The sequence below is a fragment of the Chiloscyllium punctatum genome, chromosome 8 (assembly GCF_047496795.1).
Source record: "Chiloscyllium punctatum isolate Juve2018m chromosome 8, sChiPun1.3, whole genome shotgun sequence".
NCBI classification, from domain to species: Eukaryota; Metazoa; Chordata; class Chondrichthyes; order Orectolobiformes; family Hemiscylliidae; genus Chiloscyllium; species Chiloscyllium punctatum.
Genome location: NC_092746.1, coordinates 5,250,357 through 5,274,842, shown reverse-complemented (window position 1 = coordinate 5,274,842; position 24,486 = coordinate 5,250,357). Strand labels below are relative to the sequence as shown.

Here is a 24,486-nt window from a genome sequence, read left to right as displayed (position 1 = left end):
TAGGTTCACATCTTTAATATCCATCCATTGAACAAGGATGCAAATACATCATGTTAAAAAAATGTTTCCTTGTCAGCTTTCATGACTGGATCCATTCCACTACAAGGAACCTTGTTCATCGAAAGGACACGGATGGGGAGTATTTTGTTCCGTTAATCGAATGTTGGAAACAGTTAGCCATGCACTGGGATCTTGCAATCTTGTTCAGATCATCTGAAATTCGGTTATTCGAATGCTGGATAATCAAGGTTCCTCTGTACTTAGCAAGCTGCCACATATTGTCTCCCTCATGCACTCACTAGCCTGTCGACATTCTAGGAACCCTTGCTCAACTCCTACTCTGCAGGCAGCATTAAGGGTAAACAGTTCTGTGCTTTTACAGGACCATCAAATTCTGAACACTTCAGATTGAGATTTATATAATTTAACTAAAAATTGCAACTCCAGCTAAATCATAGAAAGTCTGTAGTTTACACCAAGTGCTAATGTAGCAACAAAGTTTCTAATCAAACCCAGTCTTGCCTTTACCTAGTTGTATTAATTAGGTAGCTCCTTAATAATAGCATATAAAAATGTTTATATTTGTCTTGGCTGAACTCAGGCTTCTGAATGACATTTCAGATGCTACTTGTGCGACTGATCATGTTTATGTCCATCTAAAGAATGGCAAGATCTTAATAACGTAACATCTTTAGCTTGTTAAGACAGAACCTTACTTTCCAACATTTAGTTAAGCACATTTGAGCAATAGCCAAGAATGTTGTCTGTTTCTGACTCCATAGTTAATATTTTACATGTTGTACATTTTGATGAAACCATGATTTTAAAGGAGGGTTGGAATACTTCTGTGCCTTGATCTTACGATTCCAGTCACAAGTTTGAAAGAACTGTCATTTATGGAATCAATGTACACACTGCACCCCAAACTTAGAACACAATTTTGCACCCAAGTTGACAAAACACCTTCTACATCAGCCTCTAAAGCTGGATCCTCTGCAATCTAAATATGAACCACATCTGTTTACCATTCTGACTGAAAGCAATTTTATTTTGTTTCAGTGCAGTTTATGAACTTTAGCACTGCCTATAGAATCTACTAAAATCAGTAACACTTAAAACCAAGGTAAAGTAGAACTGACAAGTTACAATTTATTTTCACATGTGGCAATGGTCATTTCTGATTAAAAAAAAACACCCACTTGTTTACCTTGTTTTATTTCTCAGATCCGTTGTTCTCCCTTATGCAATATAATGGCTTTAAAATTCACTATGCCCGTGCCATTGAACCCAGACAGCAGATTCTAAGATTTTCAAATAATGTGTAATGACCAACAATGGAAACTTTATGTATTTTACTGAATCATAGCACTAGCTCTTGAAACAAAGCCAAATGACATGGAAAACTGGACATTCAGCTTACGCATGAAAATATGCATATCAAGGAAAATAAGCCAACAGAAATTAGTATCTGCAACAAGTGGCTTATTATACCAATCTCAATGCATGAGCAAAGTTTTTTTTTTAAAATGTGCTTGGAGTCCATCACCAATAAAATATTGCATTTCCATCATTTAATTTTCTTTAAAAATATTTCTCAATTCCACATCAACTTATGACCTTCTGTTCCTTTGATTAAACATTTGAGGAAGATTGCAACAGAAAAAATTCAATTCACTTTTAACAAATTTCTTTTACTTAACTGAGGTTCTCAGAGTTCACATTCACACAACCCACTTTGAGTTGTGACTGTATAAGTAAGTTTTGTGTAAATTGCACACTAAAGCAAACTAATAGCATTCAACTGGTTCTTTGAGGCTGTTATCACCACTATTCTATTCAGGAGCTGAGCCCATTTGAAACACTGCCTGCTGTGAAGACTTCCTAACCTTAGTCTTAAGCTTACCTTTCAATCCTCAACCATTATTATACTCTGGAAACTAAACAAGCTATTTCCAATACCACTTTCTTCACAAGGTTATAATGAATTCTGAACATTTTAATCCAAACAGGCTCCAAAAGTGCCAGTTAGTAAAAGCGCAGCAATAACAGTGAATTGAAACATCCCTTGGATTTTAGCATTAAGTAAACTGGAGCTCTGGTCAAAACTACCTTTTAAACCTGTCATGAATGAAAAACTATCAATTTACTGAACTCAGCATCCTTGTCAAAAAACATCCACAATCCATTGAATTCCGTATCAGCTCCTAGAAAGGGAGAAAAATATTATCACAATCCAAAACGTAAGCTTCACATTTCATAGAAATGAACAGAAATTAAGCAACTTCAGAGTGCAAAACTTGGATAACAAACATTAGAGAAATTTCTTCAGTCAGAAAGGTTGTGAATTATACGAATTCTCCAACCAGAGGAATGTGGATGTTCAGTTATGGTGGAGATTGAGATTGCTCAGCTTTTGGATACAAAGAATAGTGGAATATAGGGAAATCAGGTGGGCAAGTGGAATTGATGCTGACAATTATGGCACAGCAGGCCCATGAGTCGATACGTCTATTCCTGTTATTAACTTCCTTCATGGGGATTAAAACACAAACTATCCTAATCAGGCCTGAATCTCTTACTCCGATATCCACTTTTGGAACAGGTCCAACAGGTATCACTGGTTAACAAGATCAAGAGTCTCAGGCCATTCTTCAGTAAGCTAGCTGTGATCATGAAAATCTAGTCTAAGTTAGAAAATAAGGCAGGAGGGAATACTTTTACAACTGAATTTATTCAAACTCACTAGCCAGACATGTATGCTTTACAGCTCACTCCACTTGAGCTGCTCCTCAAGTCATCAGCCAATCCTCAAAGTAAACATATCAAACTTGAATGCATAAAGGTCATACTCTCTTTATAAGGTTTCACTACCCAAAATAAACTGTGAAACATACTAACATGTAAATTAGAAGGCGGCGGCCACTCAGCCACTTTGGCCTGCCCTTATTTAATAAGATCATGGAAGATCTGATTTCTCCACATTCTCATTCACTCTTCGTTCCTTGCTTTTTTAAATTTGTTCATGACACATGGGCATTGCTAGCTAAATATTTATTACCCACTAAGTTAACTTAACCACACTATTATGAGTCTGGAGTGACATGTAGGCCAGGAGCATTTTTAACAAGCAACGGTGACTTAGTTCACCATTAGGCCTTTTATTCCAGATTTGCATTAAATTCAAATTTCATCACCTGCTGTTTCAACCCATGAGCTCAGAACCTTAGCCACAGTTCTAGATTACTAGTTTGGTGAAATTACCACAAGACCACTGTCTCAAAAGGTATCAAGGAACTTATCAAAGGGCCTATGAAACAAGAAATGGGGTTCAACAAGTTTCAAAAGACACTTGTAAACCTCAAACCACAATGCTATCGACTTCTTTTAGATTGAAGGATACCCTGTTTACAAAATTGCCATTTAGAAAACAAGCTATTTGCCATAACTGCTCATTTACTAGCTTAGATTGCCTCTGCACGTTACTGCATATCCCATAACTGCAACTTTTAAATACCTAGCAATCAACCAGTAAAATTAAAAGTTTTGCATAAATCAATTTATTAAATCAGATTACTTACAGATCCTCACATATTTTGTCTCTTAGAGCCTCATTTCTAGGCAACCATCTGCTAGATACATATAGGGAATATAGAAGCCTGGCACTTTGAAGCAGCAAAGTAGATAAAAAGGACAACTACTTCTGCAAAAGAACATATTAGAGAGAGGAGCAGAGGTTTGGAAACTAAACAACTTTTGCTGGAGGAATTTGAGCGCTAACATTACTCAAAAATACAAATGAAAAGCAGCACTGAAACCTGAAATATTTAGCACTTTTGCCAGCAATAAAGCAACTTGGGGGCTGTAAAGTTAACTGATCTGTATTTTGTTGACTGAACTAGGGTACTGCATTTGTTTCTACAGACATTTTCTGATCTGCTTAAATGTTATTAAAACTAACTATTTAGAACTAACCTCAATCAGGCACATATTATTAAATGCAGAATCCGCACAACATAATTGGTGAGAGCCAGTTTCTAAGGAGGGAATCTACTACTGAAAGACAGCTTAATATAAACATTCAATTATTTAGTCAATGATGTGAAATACGGTGTCTGCTTGACACCTGAGCTAATGGAGCAACAATGTGCATTTATTAAAGTTAAAATCAGACTTCTGAAAATTAACATGAACTAAAATTTGCTTAAGTAGTAGTCAGCTATATTAAATGTCAACTTTTAAAACAAAAGCAATATTTTCATTACAAAGATTTTTTTCCATATACTTTGCCTGGTTAGTGATCTTCCAACTTTGTCTCATTAAATTGGCAAGTATTAATTAGATGTTTTCAATTCTGACATACTGAACCCCTTCAGTGCCATGTTCATCAATTCACTGGTCACTGAATGCTACATTCAAATCACCACATATTGCTCAGAGCTCTGTACACTTACCTACTTCTGTAGCGAACAAAACTGATCATGTAGCTTATAGCTTAGATCACTGCCTTCTCCACTGTGATTTCAGTTCCAGTGCAGCTCAGACCAGTTGATAGAGGTCAGATGCTGGTTCTGATCACATGTGGAATGAAGTCTGGCAGCTCAGTTTAAGATCCAATGGACAATCAACACCCAATCAACTTCAGATACTATAACCTTAAATAGCACAGAAAAGGTAAACAGTTAGGCACAAAGATACTACACGTTTTTAGCTTTGTGTCAGTTTTAACCTTGCACAAAAGGAATCTGGTGTATATAAATTCCTACACACCAAAGATGTGGCACTACAGAACATACTTAAAATTTAAAAAAAAGCAATCCACTATATTGCTTTGAGCTATTATTGTATTGACCACCTCTTCACTTCTGTAAAAGTAAAAAAACAATTAAATAATATCTTACCTACATGATGAGGTTTAACTGATGCTTAGCTCTATTCTGCTCTACAAGATAGATCTGTTTTCGTTGGCCTCCTCTTTAAATTTACTGCAGTTAAAGCTTTTGTTGCATGAGTACCGCTCACTTTATAAGGATGCTGGCTGATATTAGGCTTCTTTGTCCAGACTTCTTGCGCTAGACCTGTTTTCTTGAAAGTGTAAACCATTTGCTGTTTAACGTCGGATCATGCCTTTCCTGGCCGATGAAGTAGCTGCTGTATCTACAGGATCTAAAGATTTTGATTCTTGGAGAAACAACTCAGTTCTAAGTTTTTAAATCAAGGACTTGAAGATTCATCTCTGCACCTTTTGTCTGATTAGTTGTCCTTGCATTTTCCTAGCTGTGTCAAACACTGAATATTTCACCCACCCATAACAAATCTACCTAAGAAAACAATTACACATCCCCTTTTCTTTTTTTTTGGGATTTTATTAAAGTTACTGTGGACATACAACATTTTCCAAACTCTACACACTGCAGATATTTAACATAGAAAGGCTGAATATTATAACTCCATGATCCTGGTTCATAGCTCTCAAAATTCTCAGTGCATCTAGGAATATTTAAAATGTCAAAAAATCCCCTCAAACTCATAACAATTCCACATTGCAACTTAAGAAGAACACTATAAAGATACTACAGCAAAGAATTTTTTTTTTAAAAAACTAGAAATCTGTCTCCAAGGCATCTTTACAGTCCTTTCTCCACATCAAGAGTCCGCTCAATTAAACAATCCCAAGAATTGACAAAATGGTTTTCTCTGCCTGTGCTCTGGAGTCTTCCGTCATCTCACTGACTTATGTTCCGCTGAGATAATTTTTTCCTTAAAATTTTGCTGAGAGAATAACCTGCAGCTGTCCTGTAAACTCTGGGCTCTCATCCTCCCCTATTTATATAGTGATGCCTGTTACAATAAAATAGAGGTAAACAGTAAGCAGTTAATCATAAAAATCCAATTTTACCATCTATTTAACATTGAAATGGTACAAAGCCCTTAAGAATGTATGTCAAATGAACCTTTATTTCCAGAAATAAAGTTACTTAATTAAACTGTGGCTATATTCTTCCCCAGACAACCTGCTACAATTATGAATAGTTGTGCATTGTGGAATAAGCATACAAAGGAGATAAAAGTTCAAATTACTTGAAACTTCAGGGTTTCAGGATTCAAATATGCAACAGACTTACAAAAAAAAATTAAATCTTCGCTACCAGTACTATACAGAGTTAAATTCAGTAGTAGTATAAACAGATCATATACTTACCCTTGGAATGGGTTTTGCTGAATTAATATCTGTTACGTCCACCAAATCCACCACCATAATTCCCTGGGATCAAGGTTATATAAAATTGGATCAATACAATTTCATTTCAGACAAAATGCAAAATTTTTTAATTATTCAATATTCCGCATTCATTTTGCCTTTGGTACAGTCAAAATTCAAAACCATTCATTCAATGATAAAAATCTCAATGGGATTTTGTTGACAATTACCTTGTGAAAGTCATTTGCCCCATGTAAAGAACACTAGCCTGCAATTCTTTACTTTCACTATCATTTGCCCATTGGTACACAATAATACATTACGAATTATCAATAATGTTTAAATATGCTGGATTTAAAAAGCAATGCCTTCAATAGGTCCTTAAAAGAAAACCTAGGTGGGTCATAGCAGAATAATGTCTACTTTTGGTTTAGTTGTTAAGGAACTGAGTGACTTGAAATTTCACAAACATTTCAAGAATTTACAGTTGAATAGGATTAAACTCAAGCTTTACCAAAAAAAACACAAGTCAAATACTTAATAATATCCAAGTCTATTGAAAAGAACTTTAAATTATACATGGGCACACACAGCTTTCAAGCAATACTTCTTTATAAAATTAAAATTTCAAGTTAAAGCCTGGCTGGTAAGTAACATTAAGCATAAAATTCACTGTCTGTTGGGGAAAAAGACTTCAAACGGCAGAAATGCCTCCTCTCAATAGGAGAGCAATTCTTTGATTATATCCTAGACTGGGAACACAAGTTGAAAAACATGAATTCACAAAGCCAGAGTTAAAAAACATGATTTATGTTATGTCACTGAACTAATTTGTTATGAAGGTCACAGCTCAAGGACAGCAATTAAACACCAGCACACTCCACGTAAAAAGGAAAAGTACTGTCCGATCACTGTAAGCCAACAATCGAGAGAAAACAGTTTCGAAGAATTTCAGTTGAGCTGTAAAGTCAAGTATCTCAATTATTCATGCCCCTACTGATATTTGCGAGACCAGTATCACCAAATGTAATGGCTGCAACATCCTTTCATCTACTCTTCATGGAACTCTAGCCAATCCTTACATTTCTTTTTCATTTACTTTTATTAGATTCACCACTCATTTCTGATGTAAAATTTGTTGCATCTTTCTTTCTTCTCATACATAGTTACTAATAAACTAACCTTTTAATCAACGCCAGAGAATCTGGTTAAATTGGCTCCTCTAAACCATAACTTCATTTGGTCTTTTAGAAAGGAAGCCACAAGGGGTAGCATCCCTAAGTAACCTTTTTGCAACCAACTGTGGAGGTGGATGAATAAAGGGCAGTTAGTTCGATGCTGCTCAATTGAGCATTTGATATTTAGGGTATCTCATCGGGAACCATAATAAATTCAGGGCCCTTGACCAGGGACTAGCCATAACAAATGAACAAAATTCCAAAATACTTCAAACAATTTCAGACTAAGTCAAATGAATAACATCCATTGCTAAGATTTTAAGAAATTATGTTATCAAAAAGAAAGTGACAATGAGTAACCTGTATACAAGAAAACAATGAAAAAAAACAAGTTTGGTGGCCATAGTTAAAGACAGCAACTGGAATATTAATGTTCAACTTTTCAGCCAATCTTAAAAGCATGTTCGGATCTATATGTACCATTCCTTTTTAAAAAAGAAAAACCCTTCCTCCCTTCAGTCTACAATATAGTCTACTTCAACCATTATTGCATTTATGGTTAAGTTGTGATCCTTAACTTTAATTAGTTCTAATGACTACATAGGCTTGATCCAATTTTTAAAAAAAAATTAGTTGCCCCCTACCTTGAATAAATGTTATGGAAGTGGAGGTTTATCAGTAACAAACTAGAAAACTCCGAATTGTTTCTATCAGAATACAATCACAAAATAAAATCAGCTCCTCCATAAAGGTTCCATTCTAAAATGTCAAGACATCCGCAGAACACCAGTAGCTTTATTGATTACCTGGTATTTGTAAAGCACATGGAGTTGGAGCATTTTGATCATCTCGTATGCTTTGCCATTCAACAAGATTTGGATTATCTGATCATGGCTTCCATCCCACATTCCTGCCTACGCCAATAACCATAGATGGTTGGCTAACAAGACAATCTTTGTAACAATATTTAGTGACCCCATTTCCACCATTTTCTGTAGTACTCCAAAACTCTCAACTCAGTAAAAATGTTAATCCTAAATGGGAGACCTTAACTTTAAAGAGTAGCCTCTTGATCTCATCACTTTCAAAAGGATAAATCAGAAGACCTGCCATGTCACTGCAGGATCTATGTCTCAACAAAATCCTATCCACTTTGCTAGGATTCTTCACTATACATGGTTTCTTTATTTTAAAAATGAGAACATAAAAATGCAGATCGCATTAACTTAACCATTTAGCCTAACATTTTTTCCCACTAAATAAAATGTTGGTGGAACAGAGGATTCGTCTTAAGTCATATTGCACTCAAAAAGCTAATTCTGTTTTTCTCTCCACATTTGCTGCCAAACCTGTCAGCATTTTCTGTTTGGTTCAGATTTCTAGCAACCAGAGTATTTTGTTTTGATTCCTTTTGCATTATGCTAGACAAGGAAAGAAGTGCACGTTCATCAATGTGTTGTCCTGTAAGGACAAGAATAGGGTGGGACATGAAGAAAAACAGATCAATGATATTTTCATTCCTGATTGCTGTTTATTGATGCCAATTGAATTGTGAACAATGGTTGACATCATGACTGCCTCAGCTGTAATCTCCCCATCAGACCAATTTTCTCCTGCCACTTAACTCTTCACATTCATCTGCAAGAATCACTTCTCCCTCACGAAACTACCAGTAATTTATGATGTCAGAAATATGGAGAGGCAACAAGGAACATGAACAAACTAAACTTGTAAAATGATCAGAGACATCTCTTCAACATAAAACTATTAACACTCCTGAGGTGGCAAAAGGAAATACTACAAATCCATAAATGGAGGCTGTTTCATCAGGTCCATGTTTGAATCGCAGCAAAATTCAAATATGCTTGTGGTTGGAATCAAAGCATGTTGCTCTAATAGAATAGGAAGTCTCACCCTATCTGCCCAGGAATACTGACAATACTTACAAGTCAAAAAAAGTGTTCAAAGTTTTAACTTCCTAACAGTAATACATTGCTGCTTGACTAGGGTGTAAGTTAAAGCAAGTACTCAATATTCTTAAGATAATGAATTATTTAAACCACCTCTACACTGATTTCTGCCATACATTAACTAAAAATATACCTCCATACGGTCCACCCATATTTCTTCCTCCATAGTTTCCACCTTTCATTGGTCCAAAATTAGAGTTCTGATGATGGTAGTTCCCAAAATCATTGTAGTTCCCACCTCCTCCAAAATTTCCTAGGACATAAAATACAGATCACCAGGTCAGTTATTTAAATCCTACATAATCTATGCCACCATAGGAACCCTTCGCTATTACTGAAATTAGTCTTTACTGTTGTCATTTAAATTTGACAACCACAAATCCAGTTTCACTTCTCCTCACATTAAAAGGGAATGATAATTTGCTGTTCTACTCAAAAGTCCTGGAACCATAGACAGGTGTTCAAATTTCATTATAGCAGATGGGTAACTTAAAAGTTAATTAATTGAACGTGGAAAATTAACAAGTGACAAATGCATTGACCATAAGACTACGATTATTTTTTCCAACAATTTACTTCCCTAAGAATCTATGGAAGAAATTATGGCACCCTCCCCAATCTGCCCTATGAAACTCCAGATCCTTAAAATTGACTTGAATGGTCCTATAACATGACATACCCAACTCTGGAAAAAAAAGTCAAAGAATAAAACACAGACCACCTGTTATCAATCTAAGCACCAAGCACAAAGGGCACACCAGGCACAAACCAACAGCCAGCTCACTTGATCCTGATAATTCTAACATCAGAGAACATATGCCACAATGACTAAGCAAGTAGAAGCCTGACATGGTTTCCTTCATCATCATCTTGAAGTGCATCCTGTTCCACCAACAGGTCAGACCCAGCAAAGGTCTATACTAGTTTGCAAATGATAGGACACACCATTAGCATCCTCAACATTGACTCCAGGTTGAAGTGTCATGGCCTTGAGTCAAACAGTGGAAGAAACCTTTGATGTCAGGTATTATTGCCCCTCATTTAAGGAATCGGTGTTCTTACAGTTTGAGTGCCAACGGTAGCTAGAATGCACTCAAAGTGAGGACCTTCACTTGGAGTAAGCTGTTAACACTACTGCTGAATAAAATAGTCGAGTCCTAAAGGGCACATAGTGGTCAGTGATTACTCAACAAATATACAGTTCACACAATATCTGACAAGATCATTTGGCTGAAGGCATCACTGCAGCCTTGTTACAAATAAATAGTTGATATCAGAGATGAAGTGAGGGTCCATTTGCAATTTGGTTCCATTTACATGTTCAGAAAACACAGTAGCATTTGCCTGCATGCAGCAAGACTGCGATGAGGTTTAGGCTTGGGTTGATAAGTGGTAATCAACTTTTGCATGACACAAGTGCCAGACAATGAGTATTTCCAACAAGGGAATCTACTCTATGCAGAGGTTTGACATTCAATAGCATTAGCAACCAGAAACTTAACCAGATAGATCACACAAATACTGTGCTGACACTTAGGTCAGAGACTTGGAATTCTACAGGTAATAACATTTACTTGGAGAAGTGTAGTACTAACACCACAAATTGCTCAGCACCAGAAAACAAAAAAAAACCCAGCCTACGTGACTTGCAATCATCAGTGTTGCACGCAACTCTTAAGCATAGCATTTACAAGCAACCTGACAGTTTCTTTCGATTCACGAGAGGAACAGTATACATGTGCGCCATCTGCAAGACCCTCAAGTCAAACACCACCCAACTTGGGAAAAATATCACTGTTTCTTTAATTCTGCTGCAAAAAAAAATCACTAAATCAACATATGACACCACACAACTGCAAGGGAGCAGCTTACTAACTCCTTCCAACTAATTATCCATGGAAAATAATGCCTGCTTCAAAGACATACACGAACAGAGTTTTAAGATACACCAAAATACTTTTGACCAACTGAATAAATTATACAGCGATAAGCAAATCAAAACTCAAGCACCAATATGCAATTTTGTTTTGGCAAGCTTTCATGTATACATTTGGATCATTCCAAAAAAAAACAAATTACATGGCACTCAGGATTGGTGGTTACAAAAATGTTTGTTGTCCTTCTTCATCCCAGCCTCAACATCTGCAATCAACTATATCCCAGAAGTGCCATCCCACAACAGAAAGCTTTGGAGCAGAACTGCCCTGGATCACCCTCCAGCTAAATAAGTTTACTGATAAACCGATTTTTGATGGGAATAAGCAAACATCTGACTTGTATTAATTCCAAGTAGCAAAGCTAGCCTTGTGTTTGCTTGGAGTTCAAAAATGTGCATTTGAATAGAGGTTCTTCAACTTTTGTTTCAGGACCATAATTTTACCTCCTTCAATTGAGGTCCTTTTCCATCCATCTGTAGGAATAAAGATGACTCAAGTACAACCCTTTCTCCAACCACTCCTACATTTTTTCATACCTTACATATCCCTCCTCGGATATGGCAATTTTTCAGCTTTAGCAGCCAAATTAAATAGTTGACAATGCTATTTGAACAAACTAGAGAAACTGGCTTTCATTACCATTCTGTACAAAAATGTGCGCATGTCAATGCACTTAAGGCGGCAATAATTGTCGTAATGTCTGCCCCAATACCATGTAATTCATAATAGTTTCATAAAGGTTTGTCGAATTTCTTAGCAGCAAGGTACTCACCACCATAATTTCCACCGCCATCATAGCCACCACCATGGTTACCAAATCCTCCACCAAATCCAGGACCTCCACCGAATCCTGGACCTCCAAACCCCGGTCCTCCAAAGTTACCACCTGGAAACATAAAACACATATTGAATATCTCATTCAAATCAGTTCTAATTCTCACTGCTTTGTGTAGAATCACAAGGCAAAACGATACAAGACTCACAGCCGAATCTGTTTGTTAAACATATTTCCAAAGGAAGTGAATTCAGGCTTGAAATCAAACAAAGACAAAGGCACAAACATGCAAAAATGCAATTATTTTACATTTAATTGTACATTTAACACTTACTGTAAACACCTTTGAAAATTCTACAATGTTTAAGTTTAAAGCCTCAAAGAATATGACCTGACGTTCTCAAACTAGACTGACTAGATTAGATTACTTTCAGTGCGGAAACAGGCCCTTCGGCCCAACAAGTCCACACCGACCCGCCGAAGCACACCCACCCAGACCCATGCTCCTACACCTAACACTATGGGCAACTTAGCATGGCCAATTCACCTAACCTGCACATCTTTGGACTGTGGGAGGAAACTGGAGCACCCAGAGGAAACCCACGCAGACATGGGGAGAATGTGTAAATTTCACACAGACAGTCGCCTGAGATGGGAATTGAACCCAGGTCTTTGAAAAATGATTTTTCTACACACCACGAAGGCACAGTGGTTAGCACTTCTGCCTCACAGTGCCAGGGGCCCAGGTTCAATTCCAGCCTTGGGCGACAGTTTGTGTGGAGTTCGCACATTCTCCCCATGTTTGTGTGGGTTTCCTCTAGGTGCTCAGTTTTCCTTCCACAATCCAACGATGTGCAGGTTAGGTGAATTGGCCATGCTAAATTGCCCATAGGGTTAGGTGCATTAGTTAGAGGAAAATGGGTCTGGGCGAGTTACTCTTCGGAGGGTCCGTGTGGACTGGTTGGGCCGAAGGGCCCGTTTCCACACTGTAGGGAATCTAATCTAATCACAAATATGGATGTGAACCAAGCATAGAACTTCCACTTTGACAATTTGCTGTTCAGATGACAACAGGACCAGATGGTCAATTGACATAGTCCTGCTCTGATATTCAATAACATGACTATCTTCCTACCCCGCACTTAGTGAGCAAAAATGAACTGATTCTTAACTTGAATATACTCAAACTGAGCATTCACAGAACTGTGAAGTGGGACTCCAAGATTCACAACCCTTTGACCAAGAAGGATTTCTCTTCATTTCAGTCTTGAATAGACAGCACCTAGAATATTCTAAGATGGTCCTTCTAGTGGGGCAAATTTACTCTCAGCATTTACCCCTATCAAGTCCTTTAAAAATTTCCTGTGTTTCACCTTTCATTCTTCTAAAATCTTAAGGAGCTTATAATATCGTTACAAAATAATCCTTCAATTTCAGGATTTAAACTGGTCATCTTTTTGTGCCACTCTTCTTTAGGTAGAACAACCAATACTACTACTATTTCCTGTTTCCTACCCCCCCCCACCTCAAATTCCACCTGTCCATTCACAATCTTCACAGCTTACTTCTATATGTAGCTTTGCACTTCTATATGTAGCTTTGCAATAACATAACCCTGGATACATTACAACCAGCCTAATTTAAGTCAGTGAAAAGCTGTAAACAGCTGAGGCCGAAACATTTGAGGTACTCCACTAGGTATTTTGTTAAACCAAAAGACTAATCTCTTTCCTGTTAACCAATCCTAATCCAAGTGAATGGATTATTTTCAAGACTTTTGATCCAGAAATTCTTGTTGAGCACCTTAACAGAAGTCTTACAATCCGTTACGAATCCAACTAGTTTAACACCACACTATCTTTAGAGGCATTATACAAAAGTAGAAATAGGTCATACAATATAATGTCACAACGTGCTTCTTAAGAGCATTATACAATATACAATAGATGTCATGTCAGACAATACTTTTATACATCTTAAAAAGGAAGCATGCAGAGCAGCTAGGCAGCAAAAATTATATGAGGAGTGTACTCTGGAATTTATGACCTGTCCACTGAAGACACAGCTAGCAAAGATCGAGCAACTTAAGATGGGGGAGATAATAAGTCAAAATTTGCACGGACAGAGCATATAGAGATAAAGTGGGCTCTGGGACAGGATTTTGAAATCCCCGATGATAAGCATTTTAAAAATCAAGATCTTGCACAACCAATGAAGGTCACTGAACACAAGGGAGGGGAGACATCAAAAGTATTTTTGGCTGACCTTAATTTTATCAAATTTATCTAAATTTTATATGAGAGAGGACTAGTAATTATTGGAATAGTCAAGCCTAAAAAGTGCAAGACAGGAATGAGTGTTTTAACAGATGAGTTAAAATATGTGGCAAAGTTAGAGGCCAACATAGACAATGCTGTGACGGTGCCTGGAAACTCATCTTGGGACAAAATGTAACATGAAGTTGCAAACAGACTGGTTTAGCCTTTTACCAGAGAGAACAAGACAGTCAGAAGCTAGGAAACAGTCCAGAGCTGCAACAGCAACTTCCTTTGCCCCAAAATTTGACTGGGGAACATTTCCACTCATTCAATACTGAATGTCACACTAGCAGAGGGATTAAAGGAAGGTGAAGTAGAGCTGGGTGTGAACAGTACATACAAAAGCTAAAGCTGTGGTTTTGAATATCAATGAAAAACTGTTATATGAAAACTAGCAGTTTCTTAGCAATTAATTGCCACATCCCATTTTCAGTATTTCTGCCAGCTATACAAGTTGCTTCCTTTAGACAAATGGTGCCTTCAGCCACGTTTGAACAACTTTTCCAATTGGACTTCTAATTTTTTTTTTGCTATCAATATTGCCAATTTAAGTTTTTCTAATTCAAGACATTTCAAAATTGCAAAAACCCTAGAAATCACAAAGTAGACAAAAGTTGTGTTCTTTTGACAATTCAATTTGAACAGAATTTGAGAATGTGAGAATGTATTCTAACATGAGGAATCTCTGCTTTTCAAATTTCCCAACCAAGAAATGATAAAGCTTAATTAAATATTTTAAGTCTTAATGATTAGAAATGTCTAATTTCTCCAGTCTTCACTTTATATGCAATACTGTATATTCCTGGAATTTAAATGGTCTTCATTTCTGCCTCAAGTAAAAAAATGTAAAAAAAAGGTTGATCCACAGAATAATGGCCTTAAAGAGAGTTAGGTTTTCCACAGTCAGTGCCAAAGTACCCAATCTGAGTTGGCAGTAATTGAATTGTCACAACTGACACCAAAACGTAAGTCCTTTTGTGGGGAATGTGGACAGAAGATGGAAAACAGCACAAGTTTATAATACAAAGGACTATTTAGGTGATCATTCTGCAAATGTTTTTCATTGTTGTCCTTGTTCCTCTATAATTTTCCTTTTTCCAATATTGATCTAATTCTAATTCTCCTATAAAAGATTCAATGTTTTAAAGCCTTATCTATCTGCTGGAATGAAACACTGACCTGATAAATTTTAAAAATAAAACAAATTCTCCCAATATCTCACTGAGATGTTTGCAAGATTTCTTTCCCCACTTGCATATCCATGGAATCTTGTAACTAAACCCTAAAAGCTTCTACTTGATCACAACAGTATCTATCCACTCACTCATATACTCCCCAGCCTTTCAACCCATAGTTCACATCTTCTGGAGTCTCCATCTCTCAAATATCTGCTCATTTTATTAAGCCACTTCATTAAATTATAATTCTCCTAACTGCCTTTGTTAGAATATTCACAAGTATTTCACTGGCTGTATAGCACTGAGGTTGAAAAAGAGATTCAAGTCCATCTTTAAATGCAAAGAATTTTGCAGTGATTCTATGAAAATGATGCTCAAGCCCAAACTATGTACAAATATAAAAGCGTAAATTAACCCAACATTAAACTCTGCAAAACATTTCTCAGCCAAATATTGACCAGAACACCAGTTATGTTTTTTGAAAATATTGCCACAGAATATTTTACATCAACCCAAGTAGGCATATGGGGTCTCAGTTTAAGTGTCTCATCTGAAAGATGAAACAGTCGGTTCTGCTAAAATGTGCTTCTTCAATGTGAATAGGCTTTAACATGATTGAAGAATTTAGACCAGTATCTGTAAAATACAAACATTCCTTACCTGTACTGGCCATAATGCAAATCTGGCACCATTAGTTTAAATGGCATAGCTATTGCGCTATTTTCTTTAGCGCAAGATGGCACTAGAACAAAACTACATAAGAACTGACTGTACCTCCAACAACATCATACTCACTGAATACTGCAGAAATGTTATTACAGGTTTTTATTCTCAAACCCCAGAGTGTAATTTGAAACATGTGACTCAGGCAAAGGTGCTTGCTGAACTTCCTACAACAAAACTACAGTTCAGAAATGTGCTTTACAGTCTTTCAGTGGTATGAAACGCACTAAATACAGATCTTTATTTTGTTTTGTTGGTATCCTTCCAGAACTAACCAGGGTTTTTCCCCAATCTACGAATGTTTGACCTAAACTTACGATAATGATCCAGTATAGGAGTGCAATTTTAAAGATTGGACATACGAACATTTCCCAAGCTTATGAATGGCTACTTTATGATGTCCAGCATTCTACTCCAATTTGTGTATAAGTTGATTTGCAAACAGACTCAAGAACAAATCTCATTCACAAACCGATGATTCCCTGTATGCCCAAATTTACAGTGGATGAAGATTGAAAAATTGAGATTATAGCCCCCTTCACAGCTTAGGGCCTGATGACAAACTTGAGATCTGTTCTTATTTTCCTAATCATTTCTAATATCTATTTCACATCTTCTGGTACACGTACTTTCTTACTAATGCTGCATGCAGATATTACACATTTTCGTCCCACTCATTTAGTGGTTATTTTCCTGTCATTATTTCATAATTGATCATCTCTCTTACTATCTTTTGTTTTTGGCTATCTATCCACCTCTCTCACATACACTATTCTCTAAAAGAGATGATATATCTCAGCTAAGTTTTCACCAAATAGCCAACCAACACCACAATGCAAGTGCGCCTAACAGACATGGATGAGTGCAGGAGAAGGCACATTCTTTCAACACCTTGCTTACATAATCCCTGATGAAGGGCTTTTGCCCGAAAAGTCAATTTTACTGCTCCTCGGATGCTGCCTGAATTGCTGTGCTTTTCCAGCACCACTCTAATCTAGATTCTGCTTACATAATCCAACAGCTCATGAGTAGTACACAGGCAAAATGCAAGAGGAATCTATGGTTAGCCAGTTAGAAAGCAACATATTCAAAAGATGGAGGGCCTAAGAGGAGAGAGGTAATTGGAAGAGAAACAATGAGAAAGTTTTTTAAAAAAAATACCTCCTCCACCAAAGCCATTGAAACCAGGGCCATCGCCAAAACCACGGCCACCACCAAATCCATCTGTTAGGGAAACAGACAGTTTTAACAATCTTAAAATAAAGAAATATTTGTTCATTAAAATACACAATTATATCTCCAAAGCTTACTTGGGCCACCTCCGAAGTTACCTCCACGCCCCATAGGAAAATTGCCACTTCCACGAGGGTCACCTCTAAAGCCACCACCTGTCAATAACAATATTATGTCAATTTTATTTTAAACTAACGTTACTGAATGTTCACAAAATCAGAAGTTCAGTTAACTGAACAAGCCTTATCACAAGGTCAAAAAGTTATATCTGAAATTTTAACAATTGCTTTGCTATTTTGATCAAATGCTTTAGGAAAAAGCTTTCTGCAAGTTTAAATGTACAAGTTGACATAGTCCAAGTAGACCATAGGGCTGTGTCTCATATGTGAGGGAGAGAGAGAGGGAGAGAGAAGACGGGCGGCACGGTGGCACAGTGGTTAGCACTGCCAGAGACCCGGGTTCAATTCCTGCCTCAGGCGACTGACTGTGTGGAGTTTGCACGTTTTCCCATTGTCTGCGTGGATTTCCTCCGGGTGCTCCGGTTTCCTCCCACAGTCCAAAGATGTGCTGGTCAGGTGAATTGGCCATGCTAAATTGCCCGTAGTGTTAGGTAAGGGGTAGATGTAGATGTAGGGGTATGGGTGGGTTACGCTTCGGCGGGGCGGTGTGGACTTGTTGGGCCGAAAGGCCTGTTTCCATACTGTAAGTAATCTAATCTAAAAAAAAGACTGATGGCAATTTAACCTGAGAGTCATCAGACCTAAGAAGGGGAAATTTTGGGGAGAATCCTTCATGGTAACTTCAGCCAATGTGAGAATTGAACCCATTCTCCATTGCAAACTGGTCACCCAGACAACTGACCCAATTGATCCCCTGCAAGGTTTGACCAGAACCATTCTAAACGTTAAATGATTAAGATGTCTCAACATGGTCAAAATACATACCTCCTCGTCCTGACCTGTTACTTTGTGCCTCCAATATTTCTTGACGGGACAAAGCTTTTCTTACTTCTGCATTATGTCCATTAACGTAATGATATTTTTGAACTGGAACAGAAGTTTACAACAGTCGTTACACGTTTACAGCTATATGGTACTGTGGCAAATTTCACGTTGACATGAGTATGCAACTGCAAATACAAGCTACCGATATGTCAAATAAAATCATCTGATTATACAGTTTCAAATACCACTATTTACAGAGCTCTCCTGCATATTCTATTTTGAGCAGATGCGCTGAGTTATCACAATCTAAAAACTGAACTCAGACCACACATTATTTACAATCATGCCTGAGTTGTGTGCCATTCTCCAAAACTATTAATTTAAGGCTCCAAGTTTTGTATTTAGCTTTCAAAGTCTCACCTCTAAGTTGTGTAAATCCCCTTATTACCTTTGCCGTATCACAAAAATCTTAGCATTCTAACCTCCTTGCTCTGATATTCTGTCTCAAAATATCTCCATTTCTTCCTTCCTTTCATTCAATTAAAGTTCTCCTTAGTATCTCAAAGACTGACCAAACTTTACCTTTTATTATTAATTTCACTTATGTATGCCTTGATATATTGCCTTATTTGCTAACCAAGCTCAAAGTACAAAATGTTATTCTTTCAGACCAAACAACCTTTTCTCAGCTTCCAATTAATTTCAGTGGAGACAGCTGATGTGCGTGCATGTGTGTGTGTGTGTGTGTGTGTGAAGATACTTACGGACTACTTTGTCCACTGGATCATGGTCATCAAAAGATACAAACGCAAAACCTCTCTTCTTCCCACTTTGGCGATCTGTTATTACTTCAATGCTTTCAATTTTTCCATAGTTCTTAAAGTACGCTCTGAGGTGATGTTCATCAGTGTCATCTTTTATTCCACCAACAAATAGTTTCTTCACAGTCAGGTGTGCTCCTGGTTTCCCAGATTCCTAAAAAATAGTGCAAGCACTGTCAAATACATTCTCAAAAGTAATCCAAAGCAAACATAGCATCAATAAGTGTCATTTTTCTGAAAATCCAAAACCTTCAATTCTTCCAACTGTAATTGGATATTCAAGTTACCTAATCAAGAACAGGAATCATTTCTATTGTGAGGCACTCTCAGGCATTACTTTGGAGAAACTAGAAAATGAAAAGCAAACAGTCATCACCTTAAAAGAAAAGCAGAGAACCACCTCTGAGCGTTGAACTTCAAAGGGCATTTGACCACGGTCACTTAAGATTTACATATGTCCTAACTACTATCGGTTTCTGGTTAAATGACAGCATGCTAAAGTTTTTTTTAATGGGAAGGTGTAAGCAAGTACAAGTCTGAAACAAATAATGTAGAAAAAGCGGTTTGGAGATTCTTGAATAAATTTTGTCTAATTAAGAAGGAAGACCACACTTAAATAATCAAACAGCCTTGTTCATCAAATGTCCAATTCAAAAAGCAGGAATACACAAACATGACAAACTCTACAACTCTGATAGAATATATATGAATTTCTATATTTTAGTAGGGAGTTGGTGTTTTAGTAGCACATGCCCTGATGGCATGTAAAACTACAGAAAGCAACTGACCCAAAGAAAGTACTTTGGAAATACTTAAATGAAGAGACTGCAACATTAGCATTTCTCTCATGGACACAACATAAGCATCTCTATAATGGCCAACCTTCCTCAATCAGCCAACATAAAACAAAACAACCAGAATTAACAATGAGAGTTGTGCTTGCGCCACCAATACACTGAATACAGATATGAGATTTCTGGTCTCAGATAATCAAGTTATGTGGAGAGCAGGAGGAAAAGATGGAAACCAAGATCAGCCACGATCACAGTGAATACCAGGTCAAGGTCAATGGACTATGATAGGGCCCACACCTGTTCCTGTTGAAAGCTCTTTCAGTGGGGAACTTGTAACTTATTATATTCTTTTCAACCAGAGATTCAGGAATAAGAAAATTATTTTAGCTGCAAACATGAAATGCATATTGGGCAAGTTTCACTTATTGATGCACTGCACAGAAAAATGTACAAGATGTCCCATATTGCTTTTTAAATTTGAAACATTGAAATAATAATGCTATCATTACTAAAAATTTACTTCTCTTGCAACTGCTCGTTTAGGCTCCACAACACGACCATCGATTTTATGAGGCCGAGCAGCCATTGCATCATCAACTTCTTCAGCTGTAGAGAATGTCACAAATCCAAACCCTCTTGATCGCTTGGACTGAGGATCCCTCATGACCTGCAAAGTTGATTACTTGTAATTTCATACTGGAACACTTGAATACAATTATAAAAACAAGTATTTTTATCTTTCAGAATCATTGAATCCCTATAGTGTAGAAGCAGGCCATTTGGCCAATCGGATCCACGCCAACTCTCCAAATGATCCCACCCAAACTTGCCCCCTACCCTATCTCTCCATTTCCCATGGCTAATCCACCTATCCTACACATCCCTGGTCATTATGGGCAATTTAGCATGGCCAAACCACCTTAGATGCACATCTTTGAACTGAGGGAGGAAAACCAGAACACCCAGCAGAAACACAGGAAGAATGTGCAAACTCCACAAAGACATCGGCCAAGGTTAGAATAAAACCTGGTGCTGTGAGGCAGCAGTGCTAACCACAAAGTCAGTTTTGAACACCAGTATATTAACTAAATCCAGGAACATCATCTAATCTAGACACAGTTCAAGAGCTTCCCTTTAAGCAAGTCATCAATTGCTGACTTCTACGTATCAGAACTTTTTCCACCAGGGCAACTGCTTGGCAAAACCAGCTGAATATTTGGAAAACAGTAGAAACTGATGTTTCTGGCCTTTTGTGTATTTCTTAAAAAGCAGTTATTCAGTACTGAATAATCAACAATGTTTAGTACAAACAAAAGTTTGAAAGTGAATTTACTTCCATATAATTTCTTTATTATTATAGTTGGCAATCTACTCCTCTTGCGCAAAATCACATGCTCACATTACTAAGCTTGAGAAATGAGTTTTATCATCACTTGTCTTAACAAGGTCAACTGGTCATTTTCCTTCTTTTGCACCAATGATTTAGTCTCAATAATCTGATTTGAACAAACTATATATGCATTTCCAAAACTTACCACACAATCTGTGAGCTTTCCCCATTGCTCAAAATGGCTTCTCAAATTTTCTTCAGTTGTGTTAAAGCTGAGACCGCCTATAAACAGCTTGCGATACTGCTCCTTATCCCTATTCTGGAGAAATAAATATTTTTAATTGCGCTTAATTTGACATGGCATTCGTCCCCTTTTAATACCAAGGCACATTTAGCAAGCTCAATGGAAATTGTATTGTACAGCAAAGGACAGTATGTCTGGGGCAAAAGCACTTGGAAGCATTTCAGGATGACTGACAAAAGTACAATCATTCTGTCATCAGTGAGAGGGCAGTGAGTATTAAAAATTACCTTTCAAGGTAAACATTTCAATATTTACTTGATAAAAAAGAGTCACAAGCTTCTCAGTGCTGTCAAAACCCTTCCAAATCACCCACACAAGACCACAGAATGAGAGGTAGGAGGACAAATTCCTTTGGAGTCAACCCTTTTGACAAAACCTTTATGAAGGGCAACCCTTGATATCTTAAAAGGAATTTTCTAATAGTGGGGAAAAAAAAGAGATTTTAAAAAGCAAGTTTAAAATAGAAGACTTCAGGATTTTACAAATATTCCAGCACTTCTATCTTTCAGGGATCAAAATGAGAACACAGAGCTCTCCCTCAATTATGTGTAGTCAAACTGCTTTCTTGAGACATGGAGTTCTGGATGAGTTTTAATTGTCTGAAATCAAAGACTACCGAACAAGTTGAAGCCCAAAGCTTTGGCCCCTGCGAAAAAAAAACTCAGTTCCCCCACCAATTATCCACCCCAGCCAGTGCAAGGTGGAACAGAATTTATTTCTATTTAACACCAAACTGAACTTCCATCCTCAATCCAACACTATACACTTTCAAATCTGTACTGCCCTAATCTCCTTTTATAAAATCCCAACATTATTTCTCACACAGGATATAAATGCAAACGGTCATTGTTGATAATCCAGTATATTTTAAAATTCATACATGCATATGAATTAAAATTATATAATCCTGGATTACAAAGGATATTACTATTATGTCTGTGGGCTATCATAAACCACCATCTTAGCATTAGTGAATTTAAATTATCCCATTCTTCACATGGCATGTGTCTGCCTTCCCCTCTTCACATCTATAGATTGCAAGGTGACCCCCTCCTCCCACAATACGAGGGAAACTCACTCCACTATTCTTGTTCTCTCTCCTCATAACTGCAAAAGCTCATATCTTATTCTCAGGGGCACAAATACATCTGCAGCTTAATATTCAGTACCCTCCAAAAAACAAATGGAAAGCACCCAGGCTCTTTATAAAACAGAGGAGAATTTGCATTTATATCATGCTATTCAAGATTGCCAGATCTCCCAAAATGTTTCAGTCCACGATGTACAAAGTAAACACTATTATAATGCAGGAAATTTGATCGTCAACTTACAGACAAAATTCTCAAAATGTGATGACCAGATGTTTATGATTTTGACAAAGAATGCATGTTAACCAGGAGTAACTCCATGGTTGTGTCAAAATACCAGATTTTGTTTCCAAACACCTGACAGGGCAGACAGCACCTCAGTTTAAAATCTCATTCAAAAAGATAGTTCTTCTGGCAGTGTAATACTGGAGCATCAAGTCTAATGTGATGTACTGAAGTCCTACATTGGGACTTGAAGCAGGCATGTGACTCAGTAAATACACATCCATCTCTACTTTTGGTCTTCTACACAGTTCAATGAAACAACAGTAAGAGAATAGTGTTGTAATTCTACACACCTCAGCCCTCTGGCCATATGGATTTAACAACTTCAGTAGGAATTGTTGTTCATGTTGGGTGAATGTTGTCAGCACTTCTCAGGGATCAGTGAGGAGTGCATCATGGAGGCTGATACTTGATGCAAAAACCCTCCAATTTACTTTTTTTTTTCTTCTCCTAGTCTCTTGCAGTTTATTCTCTTTTGGCAGTTTTTTGATGATGTTGATGCTTTTAATCCTATCAAGTGACATTCCCAAGATGTTTCTGAAATTATCCTTCCTCTGCAAGGTAACCATTACCCACACTCTCCTGTCACCCTCCAGCAAGGCTTTTTAAAAGCCTCCAGAATGACTTACAACTGCGTAGAAGATGAAATACTCATTCTGTACTTGCCTTCCACCGACTCCCCTGTTCAGAGAAGTGCGTGTGCTGAAACTTTTTGGTAGTGGAAAGATTAAAACCTCCTGGATAGTTCAGTAAACTCATCACAAATACAGAAAAGTTTGAGATTACCGTTTATTATTAGAAGATTGGGTTCAACCCTGAAATGTTAATGAGCGTTCAAACTTCTTGAGGAGGAGGACAAGTCTTTCTCGGGATATCAACTGGCAAGCTGACAAAAGTGTTGTAATATAACAACAAAGACCCGAGAAGCGCAGATATCAGTGATCTAAATTCAACCCCTAATGTATGTCACCTACACTCGACTCGTGTTTCCCAACAGAAAGGGTTACGTCCGCGAACGGGCTGCGATTAACCACCGTTATTAGCGCGGCATCCCCGTTTTCTTCTACCGCCACAGGATTTCAGATCAACCTTTCAAAATAGTACACTGAAAAAAAAAATACGCTACGCCACCTCCCGACCCTCATTTCTTCTATCCCTTACCTCCATCCTGCTCGAAAAAATAATTTTTAAATAAAAACGCTATACTTCAACTCAAGCGCTTCGTAAATAACGTTATATCGATTAAAAATGGCGTTATAGCTAAAGAAAAACGATTAAAGAGACAAGCTGCAATCCACAGCCTCCTCGACGCTGCCACCACCGACGCCGCTCAATACTTTCTAGAACCTTCTCTCAGCCACACAAAATGGCCGAACGGTTAACACGTGACGCGAAGTCGCCAACGGCAA

General features: G+C 37.4%; 1 protein-coding gene across 14 annotated transcripts; it reads right to left on the bottom strand.

The window, feature by feature from the left end:
* LOC140480345 (heterogeneous nuclear ribonucleoproteins A2/B1-like) lies at window positions 1–24,426 on the bottom strand. Of its 14 annotated transcripts, XR_011961270.1 has the most exons (12): window positions 24,239–24,424; window positions 21,606–21,719; window positions 20,591–20,737; window positions 19,220–19,430; window positions 18,456–18,557; window positions 17,589–17,666; window positions 17,440–17,502; window positions 12,057–12,170; window positions 9,481–9,600; window positions 4,452–6,262; window positions 3,579–3,700; window positions 1–2,204 (listed from the first exon to the last, which is right to left on the bottom strand). XR_011961270.1 is itself a non-coding variant. In XM_072575090.1 (11 exons), the coding sequence occupies exons 4-11, from the start codon at window positions 20,732–20,734 to the stop codon at window positions 6,222–6,224; spliced, it is 873 nt and encodes a 290-aa protein (XP_072431191.1). In that variant the 5' UTR covers window positions 20,735–20,737; window positions 21,606–21,719; window positions 23,371–23,587; window positions 24,239–24,424; the 3' UTR covers window positions 1–6,221. The 14 variants fall into 14 exon arrangements, 10 of the variants coding, with proteins under 10 accessions (XP_072431191.1, XP_072431183.1, XP_072431184.1 ...); XR_011961267.1 differs by having other exon boundaries at window positions 3,579–6,262; XR_011961268.1 differs by having other exon boundaries at window positions 1–3,700.
* Between the last annotated feature and the right edge of the window lie 60 nt (window positions 24,427–24,486).

Bases quoted from the DNA above. Each gene is read 5' to 3' on its own strand.
- LOC140480345 (XM_072575081.1), bottom strand. The intron at 19,431-20,590 runs GTAAATTTTTAG...ACTATTTTTTAG, and splicing joins AACGAGCAGTTGCAAGAGAA to GAATCTGGGAAACCAGGAGC. The intron at 9,601-12,056 runs GTGAGTACCTTG...TTTATGTCCTAG, and splicing joins TGGCGGTGGAAATTATGGTG to GAAATTTTGGAGGAGGTGGG.